This window comes from Crinia signifera, chromosome 12 (assembly GCF_055691185.1).
Source record: "Crinia signifera chromosome 12, ASM5569118v1, whole genome shotgun sequence".
In the NCBI taxonomy this organism is placed as follows: Eukaryota; Metazoa; Chordata; class Amphibia; order Anura; family Myobatrachidae; genus Crinia; species Crinia signifera.
In genome coordinates, this window is record NC_139228.1 from 44,724,301 (window position 1) to 44,734,736 (window position 10,436).

The following is a 10,436-nucleotide window of genomic DNA, read 5'->3' on the forward strand; positions in this document are numbered from 1 at the left end:
TAATGTAAACTGTGCGGTAGGAGCTTAATGGAATGGATGTCCATGGAGGAGCAGCTGCATGTTAGCCTCATATAACCAAATGTAATGCCAAGTGTAGATAGGTTGGTGTAAAGCACACCGCCACTGGACTGTGGAGCAGTGGAAATGTGTTCTGTTGAGTAACCAATCATGTCTCACTGTTTGGCAGTCAGACAATAGAGTTTCATTTGGCGGATGCCGGGATAACGTTACCTGTCTGACTGCATTATGCCAACTGTGAAGTATGCTATGGTGCAGTTTTATCACAGTTTGTCCCTTATCTCCAGTGAAGGACAATCTTAATGCTATGCTTCCAACTTTGTGGCAACAGTTTGGTGAAGGCCCTTTTCAATTTCAACATTGCTGTGCAGGATTGGTACTAAATCCCGGTGTTCAAAATCCCGACAAGGGGGGGACATGGATTGCCCCCCCACTTGCGGGCCCGCTGCGCTCGGCACACTAATTTTTTCTCCCTCTATGGGTGTTTGGACACCCATAAAGGGAGAAAGTGTCGGGATGTCGGCGGTCGGGATTCCGGCTTCAGGATTTTGAACGTCGGGATTGTAACTGCATCCCGGCTGTGCCTCAGTGATCAAAACAAGGACTATAAATACATTGTTTGATAAGTTTGGTGTGGAAGAACTTGACTGACCCCACAGAGCCCTGACCTCAACCCATTGAGCACCTTTGGTATAAACTGTAACGGAGATTGTGAGCCAGGCCTTCTCATCCAACATCAGTGCCTGACCTCATAAATACTCTACAGAATGAATGGGCACAAGGTCCCACAGAAACACTCCAAAATCTTGTGAAAAGTGGAAGCTGTTATAGCTGCAAAACAGGCACCAACTCCATATTATAGTATATGTATCCGATTACCATGTCATTACAGTCTGTGTTAGGATAATGGTCAGGTGTCTAAATACTATTATCCATATAGTGTGTATTGTTCGCTACTTGTAAGTCATGCATATACATAAGTAAATGTATACATATTATGGTTGGGTGTGGATCATTTTATCGACCATTGTTAGGTCGACAGTCGTTGGGTCGACAGGTGAGAAGGCCGACAGGGTTCTAGGTCGACATGAGTCAAGGTTGACAGGTGTCTAGGTCGACATAGGCGTTAGGTCGACAGGTCGACAATGTTTTTTTCACAATTTTTTTACCCGAATGTCGACACAGTCCATGCTTCGGGCACGGTGCCTCGCTGTGCTCGGCACACTATTTTATTCTCCCACCATGCCCTAGTGGATGGTAGGGCATGAAATACCACCTGTCGGCACATGTCAGCTCAAAAAACCGTGAAAAAACCCATGTCGACCTAACCCCATGTCGACCTAGACACCTGTCGACCTTGACCCATGTCGACCTAGAACCCTGTCTACCTTCCCACCTGTCGACCCAACGGTGTCGACCTAATGACTGTCGACAATACGACCGTATGGCCTATGGTTGTATTCCTCTCTGTTTTAGTTTATCTTGCACTAAATTATTACTTATTTATTTTATTCATTAACAGTTTCTTATATGTAGCGCAGCATATTTAGTTGTGCTTTACTTAAAGTAGATCCGATATTATACACAAGTACAAACACTAAAGAGTGGACACTGCGTTTAGAACTTGCCATCTAGGTAGAAGTGTATATAAAATAGCAGATACACACAGAAATGGGTCTACTGAAGTATGCACTGGTGAAGAAACACCAGAGAGAACACAATGTTGGAGGTCACACACATATAGGATGCACAGGCGAAGGAAAAACAGATAAAGAACACTCTGCAGGAGGACGCATCAGTGGACAAATACAGGTCGCACAGGTGAACAATAACAAGTCATGGACAGATGCAGGACACACTGGGGAAGGGTACACTAAAGGAAGAAACCAGTGGAGCAGATCATTTGTAACTGTATACATTGTGCTCAGGGATGTGCAGTCAGGGTAGGCAGGGGAGGCAGTGCTTCCCCTGTCAATTTGTTTTAAAATAATACAAAGAATATACCTATGACACATATTCTGTGTCATAAGTATTTTCTTTATATTATTTTACTAGTTTGAATTATTTAACCTAGTTTGGGAGGCACGATAAGCGTGCCTCCCAAACAGAACTGCAAGGGGATGAAGCGGGGGGCGGGGCTTGGGGCAGGGCTAAGCTTTGGTCTAAAAAACCATTAAAAACAACACTAAAAGCGGCACTTCTAGAAGTGCCTAATTGACAGGGGCTGCTGTGATTGGACAGCAGATCCAGCTGCTGTCCAATCACAGCAGCCCTTGTCATGTAAGCCGAAAGTGCTGCGTTTGCTCCCTAAGTTGTGACCCATGCCACTGCCGGCTCCCGAGTCCCTGTGTGGCTGCTGCTCCCCTCTCCCCTGCCCCTACCCAGTGAGTATCATTTTTTTTCGGGGGGGGGGGGGGGGTACAGCGGGCGGGGACGGAGGTTTGCGGCAGGGGACGGGTGCTGGCTGCCGCTGGAGGAGGGGGGCAGCGGGTGTCGGCGTCAGTCAGGAGGGGGGGGGGGGGGTGCGGTGCGGTGGTGGCTGTGACAGTGCCTCTCCGTTCACAGCCACCACCGCACGTCACTGATTGTGCTACATTTAGGTTATATTTTGCATTCAGGCTTTACACCAATTTTTACCTTCTCTCCCATGGATACTCCTCCTGATGTGATGATAACATCAGCACGACTGATACCTTCATTTAAGGCATTTAGTAAGTCATCTGGGCTGTGGGGAAAATCAACCAGAACATAATAATTATATCCTTCTATTCTAAAAAATCAACTGTGTTACCTAAACAAAGACAATATAAGTGGGAATCATTTCAAACTGAAGCAAGATGGATTTTGCAGAATAAGAGAACCAGTGTCACTATATGAAATGAAATTATAGAATAATCTCATTTATTTATTAACAGTTTCTTATATAGCGCATACATATTCCGCAGCGCTGTACAGAGAATATTTGAACACTCACATCAGTCCCTGCCACAATGGAGCTTACACTCTATATTCCCTACCACATGTACACGCACACAGACATTCTAGGGTTAATTTTGTTGGAAGTCAATTAACCTACCAGTATATTTTTGGAATGTGGGAGGAAACCGGAGTACCCGGAGTAAACCCACGCAAACACGGGGAGATTATACAAACTCCACAAAGTTAGGGCCATGGTGGGAATTGAACCCATGACCTCAGCACTGTGCGGTAGTAATGCTAACCATTACACTGTCCGTGATGCCCTCTCATCTCAACTATGGCATATTAACATAGTCCACTAACCATTCAATGGTTTGAACCATCAATTGTAGCATGTGCACAGTAGTTACTGGTGATCTCATTGTAGGTTTATTGGTAACAGCAAGCAGGAGGAAACTAGCTGTTGTAATGTATTAATCTCTGACAGGCTGGAAAAGTGTGCACCAATCAGAACAAACAATGTTGCCTAACAAGGAAGCTTCCAACAAAATGGACAAGCACTCTGAAGGGGTAAATTTACTAAAGCTTAAAAAATGAAAAGAGGTAATGTTGCCAACACATCCAATCAGATTCTGTCTATCATTTTCTAGGATACGAGAAATGGTCCAAATAATCTGATTAGTTGCTAAGGGCAACATCACCTCTTTTCATTTTTAATGAAAAAAGTCAGTAAATGAACCTCTAACAACAGAGAAACAAATAGAAACACCATTGTGTCGCCATCAGATCTACAAAATTTAATGGTATAAATGGAAATTCCATGAGTAATCAAGCGATGAACATTGATGGCCATCCGTATCTCAGGATTGGGACAGGGGTGGCAGGACCATCTCATGGTGGGTGGTGTCTATGTTACAGAGGTGACAAATCTAGTATTGAAAAACGTTAGCCTGCGCTTACCACAACTGTTTCCAGCAATCACATTACCATTGCTGCATGCTTCAGCGAAAAGTGCGTGTGGCCCAATGGGACCTCACAACTGCTGCAATAGTCTCTTGGATTATCTGTATGGTATGTAGTATATGGCACTTACTTATCTCCTACAATGCCCAAGTTAATGGTAGGGTAGCCGTGTTCCTGAATTGTTGCTAGAAGGGTAGAGCGATTGCTGTCACGAATTTTACCCGGCAGAAGATCGTCTTCAGGATTTAACAGCTGCCAGAAAACATTACAGGTGTAACATAAGATAATAATACCTAAGTATTTCATGGTTTTGAATGTCTATGTATAAAATAGGGACATACCGTACATACATTCCCATATGGTACAGGTATATATATATTAAAAAAAAATTGCGTTTAACTCATCCTGGGCAACATTGGGAATAATTTCCAGTTACAATCTATAGTTGGGCAGGTGAGTCTATTCTAAGTACTGCTCTTCAGGCTATTCAGCCTTATTCAGCATTTATACAAAGAGCAGATACCACTTATATAAACTGCTCCCAGGAACTAAAACACTGGGACTTGTACTGAACATTTAACTGTTGGAAATTAGAGATGATGATGTAATGCAGGTTAATTTTTTTGGAATACCCGCCCGTACGCCATTCACTCAGGGTTGCCGACCCTCCCGGAATTTCCGGGAGTATCCCGAAAATCGGGTCCCCCTCCCGGCCCCCCGGAAGGGTGGGCAACCCTCCCGGATTCAGGGGGGACCCCCGCTGTCCCCCGGATTGCGGCATTAAAATGCCACAATCCTCGGGTCTCAGAGGAGGGGGTGGGGCTAAAACTACACAATCGCGTCATTTTAGCCCCGCCCCGTCCACGGTGATCCGTGAATTAGCTGTTTTACCATCATGGGGGCAGGGCTTGGTGATGTCACTCTTAAGCCCCGCCCCCTGAGCGGCTGCTAAAACTCTCCTCTCCGGGCTTCTCCCGGTGAGGAGAATAATGAAGTTGGCAACCCTGCACTCACTGTCCCCCACCGCACTTACATCTTTCAAGATGCCCCTGCTTACCTGGTTCAAAGGATTCCCCCGGTGTCCATCTCCTGAGCATTCCTGGACCCAATGACGCATTGCGTGGGTGCACTTGTGATGTCACCCGCACAATGCATCATTGGGACTATGAATGCTCAGGAGATTGAAGCCGTGGACCCCGGTGGACGCCTTTAAACCAGGCGAGTATAAAAAAAATAATATTTAAAATACAGAATAATCTCTTATCCAAAATGAGCCAATAATCAAAAAGACAAATAGAAATTCTGAAACATTGGAGGTTATTCTGGTTGACACGCAAAGCTGCGAATTTTGCAGCTTTGCATGTCATTCAAATGCCGTGTGCACTACTGGCCGCCCCACCTAGCATGCTTATACACAGGGGAACGATCAAATCAGAATAACCCCTGCACTACAGACATAGGGCCTGATTCTGGCTCACTTGCAAAAGCAATTTCTCTCTCTAACGGACAAAACCAAGTGGGGCAGATGTAACATGTGCAGAGAAAGTAACATTTGGGGTTTGTACTTCAAACTGATTTCTCTATTGCAGTGTAAAAATAAAGCAGCCAGTATTTACTATGCACAGAAAAAAAATAACACCAAAATGTAACTCTCTGCACGTTACATAAATGCGTCCGGTGCCGTATTCAATGTTCCGGGGGAACCCTTGCTGTCAGATGACGGCGAGGATTCCCCCAAACAGTGAGGTTCCTGGTTAATGCAGGGAGCCCAATGCATTTAGCTGCGAGCCTCTGCGTTTTGCCAGCCGCACATGCCATTTTCACGATGTAAAAACCCAGCGAGAAGGAAACGGCGTGTGCAGAAGGTCAGTTGAATACTGACTGCGAGAGCTGTGACAGCGAGCAGTCAGCACTGCTCTCTGTCACAGCTCCCAAAAAGCATTGAATATACCCCTACGAGATTATGGGACTGCAGTACTGGGTACTGCTGCCATCTGCCTCTATAATTATTGGTTGGATTTACTGATGTTTGATAGTTAGCAATGAAATAAGCCCACTTCACTATTCACCTCTGGACATGGAAACAATCTCAGTAGGAAATTCTATTAATTAAGTTGATTAAGCTAGGTAAGGAGAAAGTCAAAGTTTCTGAGACACTTGCAAGGAATGTTGCAAATAACTGGATCAGACAGTAACTAAAAATGTTGTGTATACCAGGAGTATTGAATTCGTTATCAGCTAAACACACAAAATAGGACAAAACTCTGTATCCTTTAATTTACATTCACGTTTTATAATAAAGGGTAATCTAAAAAAAATACTGCATTGTACAGACCTCATTTCCTGTTGACATAACTGCAACTACTGGGAACTTGTGTACTTCAACTTCTGTGACCCCAACAGTTGCCAGCAGGCCAATTTCCGAGGGCCCCATGTGCGTGCCCTTCGCCAGTACACACTCGCCTCTCTTTATGTCATGCCCTATTGGTCTAGGAAAAAGAGGGGAGGTTTGCATCAATTATAGAATGGCATTGCTGCCTAATAATGTAAAAAAATACTTCATAGTTCCAAAGAAAAGATTAACTCCAGCACTTTATTCCAACAGCTACCATACTTGATCCAACATTTTCATGTTGGGAGACTGGATCCAGATCCACAAAAAAAATTATAATAAAAGAAAATCCTAACATTTTATCTAGTACAGTATAACATTATACGTCTCATCTCAGACTGATCTCTTGCTTCAAATATAAGGCTGATGTATATGTGCGCTGATAGTGATGATGGCAGAGATGTTTGCAACTCTGAATACTAATGGAGATCGGTATTTACTTCTGTGGATGCAATGCGGCCCACTAGTGTACAAACTTACAATCAGCCCGCACATGCATATTATCCAATAGAAGATGTATTATAGAATGTCTTACCTTATATCTTGGCCTGGACGAACCTGCACCAATATACGGACTTCCAGTTCCTCTGTTCCCTGTAAAATAAAGGTATTGTGCACATTAAGCAATACAATTGCTGTAAACATGCAATTATCAGGAGTATATTTCTTGGTACTGTATAAGCACTTAATTTCGCGGGTAGTAATTTTCGCGAAAATGCAGGAATCTGCGTTTTCGCGAGTGGAAAATTTCGCGAATAATTACCGGTCGCATCCCCCATAGGTTTCTATGGGGGATGCGAAGCTGCCCGATGTATCAGCATCGGGCAGCCCGGCATCGCACCCCTGGGCTATCGCCATTCTGATATGGCGATAGCCCATTGTAGCCTATGGCTACACATCGCACTGCCGAGCGGGGCAGTGCGGTCAGAGGGGTCAGCGCATAACCGCGCATGCGCTGACTCCCCGGCTTCCGGGTTAGGGCTTCGCAGGGATGGGCTCCTATCGGAGCCCTGTCCCTGCGCCCCCAGAATGATAAATCCCTGCGGTATCAGATGATACCGCAATGCGATGCCCGGCGTTGTCATCACGCCGGGATCGCTATAGAATGATAAATGCGCCCTTTAGGGAGGGAAATATTTCGCGCGGCTTTAATTTTCGCGATTAAGGAAGGCTCGCGAAAATCGCGAAAATTAAAGCCGCGCGAAAATAAGTGCTTATACAGTACATCAGAGATTCCATATACTGTAGGTAAATTCCTTTGCATGTTCATCCTAATATTTCAGTAATTGGTGAATTATTTGCAAGTCTCATGCTAAAACCACTGTCTAATGATGATTAACAAGACAACACAATGTATGTAGTACTGTTTGTGGACATTTTTGTTAGAATACTGGTCAGCATGACAAACAACTACTGTATATTTAACAGGGGGCTGAAAACCAGCACAGAAACAGTCGCTGATACGCATCGGTACTACAAGATAAAGCCAGTGCCAGATTAAGGTCTAAATGGGCCTGGAGCTGAAAACTATCAAGGGCCTATTATGTGCAATAATAGGGGTTGTGGCCAGCACCTAATAATGTGAGGAGCGTGACCAGTGTTCTGCTTGAGTGGTCTGCTCATGGGTGTGTCTCTATTTGTGTAAATACTTTCAACTAATGACATATGCCTGGAAAAGGCAGGGTGCTGGCATAGGAAAAATGCAAAGGGTTTTAGTATAGGGTGGAAAATAAAAGAGGTTGTCATATGCAAGGGCCTGGCACAGAAAAGAGGGAAGATAGAAGCTGCAGATATACTTACCTTCCAACGGCGGCTGCAGACTTTTGGCTGCAGTGCCGACCATGTATCGCCAGCACTGAGAGCATCAGACGATATATATGCAAACTCCCTCCAGCCGAAGAGTGCAATTGTCTCTCCGCTAGCCTCCAAACTTTCAAGTGTTCCCTGAAAACTCACCTCTTCAGGCAAACCTATCATATTTAAGTTCTACACGCACAACCCTCTGAGGCACTTAAGTATTATATAGCTTCCCTTCTGGACTTGTAACTTAGTGGGACTGCTATGCTATTACTGATGCCTGTCCTTGTGTTTCCCTCCTATTTCCCTATAGATTGTAAGCTTGCAGCAGGGCTCTCCTACCTCCAAGTCTGTTTGTCACCCAGTTTGTTTTATCACTGTCTACTATTGTAAAGCGCAACGGAATCTGCTGCGCTATATAAGAAACTGTAAATAAATAAATAATGGCATATATAATATATACATATATATATATATATATACATACACACACACACATATATATATATATATATATATATATATAGCCAAGGTAGAGGTGCGGTACTCGGACTAACAAAACAGGTCAAATAAAGGAGAGGACTACTCCATCTGACGACGTTTCAGTTTATATCTATATCTATCTATATAGATAGATATATATATATATATATATGAACAACAAAAGTGGAAAAGCGCCAAATGATCTCTTCAACAAGCGATGACTTAAAAAGTTAATAACAGTCCATGACTTGAAATGTTGTAAAAAGTAATAAACGGTTTTCCACTTTTGTTGTTCATGTTTGCTATGGTATGAATCTCTACCTTCAGGGAATCTAAGTGGATCAGCGGCCTATCCTATTACAGTATATACTTTTTACTCATTTATAATATATAAAGTGTCATTTAGCGGGGTATTGTTGGAATATGTATAGATATATATATAAATTTCCAGGTAATCCGCACTCTGTTCCATATCCAATTAAGGGGGTGCTCCTACTGATGAGCAAACATCAAAGTATAGGGAAGAGGAAAAGGGCACTCACCAATTTTTGTAAAATTTCAAAAAGTATTTATTGGCATCTGGGAAACTGACATACCACCAACCTGGCATCCATCTCTAGAGGGTGGATGCGAGGTTGCTCACTAGAAATTGCTGTGTCTAATGCTGTACCTTATCCTGATGATGGTCCATTGTGGACCGAAACGTTACGTCGATGGAGGTATGTCAGTTTCCCAGATGCCAATAAATACTGAGTGCCCTTTTCATCTTCCATATATATATATTCCTCAGCAATGGCACCGGTGCCTCTCCAATACTCCAATATATATATATATATATATATATATATATATATATATAGAGAGAGAGAGAGAGAGAGAGAGAGAGAGAGAGAGAGAGAGAGAGAGAGAGAGAGAGAGAGAGAGAGAGAGAGAGAGAGAGAGAGAGAGAGAGAGAGAGAGAGAGAGAGAGAGAAAGTCTTTTGCGGTCCGGCACTCAGGTTTTGCAGAGATTCTTATTGCCAGGTGCCGCAAATGTGTAGATATGGAAAGAATTACAGCGGCACTCATGGGCTAGTGAAAAAGAATTGCTTCTTTTATTGTAGTATCTACGTTTCGGTCTGTCTCCAAACCGTCATCAGGAATACAGCTTAAAGGAGCAGGTCATGTATTTATAGCAAACAGTGAAAGCACACGTGAAAAACTCCCGCCCACTGTAGGCTGGTGATGTCATCAGTAATTGACAGTCTCTTAGCAGTGACTGTGCATAATTAAGTGAAATATACATACAGTAAAGGGTAAATAGAGCAAGTGCATTTACAACGTTACCAAGGAAACATAGCAATGATATCAGAGGTTCAAAGGCATATCTGTGATACAATGTAATAATTGTTTCAGCACTGTTAGGAAAGAAAAAGAAATAAAAGCAGCATATCAATATAACGCATTATCATTTTTTTAAAAGAAAAGCAAGTGCACATAACAGTCGTTGGAATGCATGTCCTTAGACAACTTAATTGTTAGATGCTTTGTGTAAATAAATCGCTACTTTGTCATACACATTGTTGCAGATCTCTTAGTTAAATAAATGTAGGGAGTTGTTGCTTCAACTAAGCAACATTATGTCCAAAGCTGCGCTTTTACATGTCCATTACAGTATCAACAGTTCTCTTTGCTTCTGAGAGGTAGAGTTTTTAATAGAAACTTGAAAAGGACAAGTATTCATTTAGCCCGTGTGGGTGTACAGTATTAAGTTGTGCTATCCACTTTGTTTCTAGCTGTAGTAGGGTTTTGTTTCTATCGCCCCCTCTAGGGTTTAGTTTGACATGATCTATCATCTTGTATCTAAGTTGTGCCATATTATGCT

The 10,436-nt window shown here is 43.1% G+C and overlaps 1 protein-coding gene across 37 annotated transcripts in view; it reads right to left on the minus strand.

Annotated features, from left to right (window-relative positions):
• Window positions 1–10,436, minus strand: part of GPHN (gephyrin) — a 435,418-nt gene that overhangs the window by 23,417 nt on the left and 401,565 nt on the right. For all 37 annotated transcript variants that reach the window (XM_083166733.1, XM_083166721.1, XM_083166724.1 and 34 more), the window contains 4 exons: window positions 6,828–6,886; window positions 6,236–6,389; window positions 4,031–4,152; window positions 2,656–2,743 (listed from right to left, as the gene is read on the minus strand). In XM_083166733.1, the coding sequence (XP_083022859.1) occupies window positions 2,656–2,743; window positions 4,031–4,152; window positions 6,236–6,389; window positions 6,828–6,886 (423 nt within the window). The remainder of the gene's footprint in view (window positions 1–2,655; window positions 2,744–4,030; window positions 4,153–6,235; window positions 6,390–6,827; window positions 6,887–10,436) is intronic.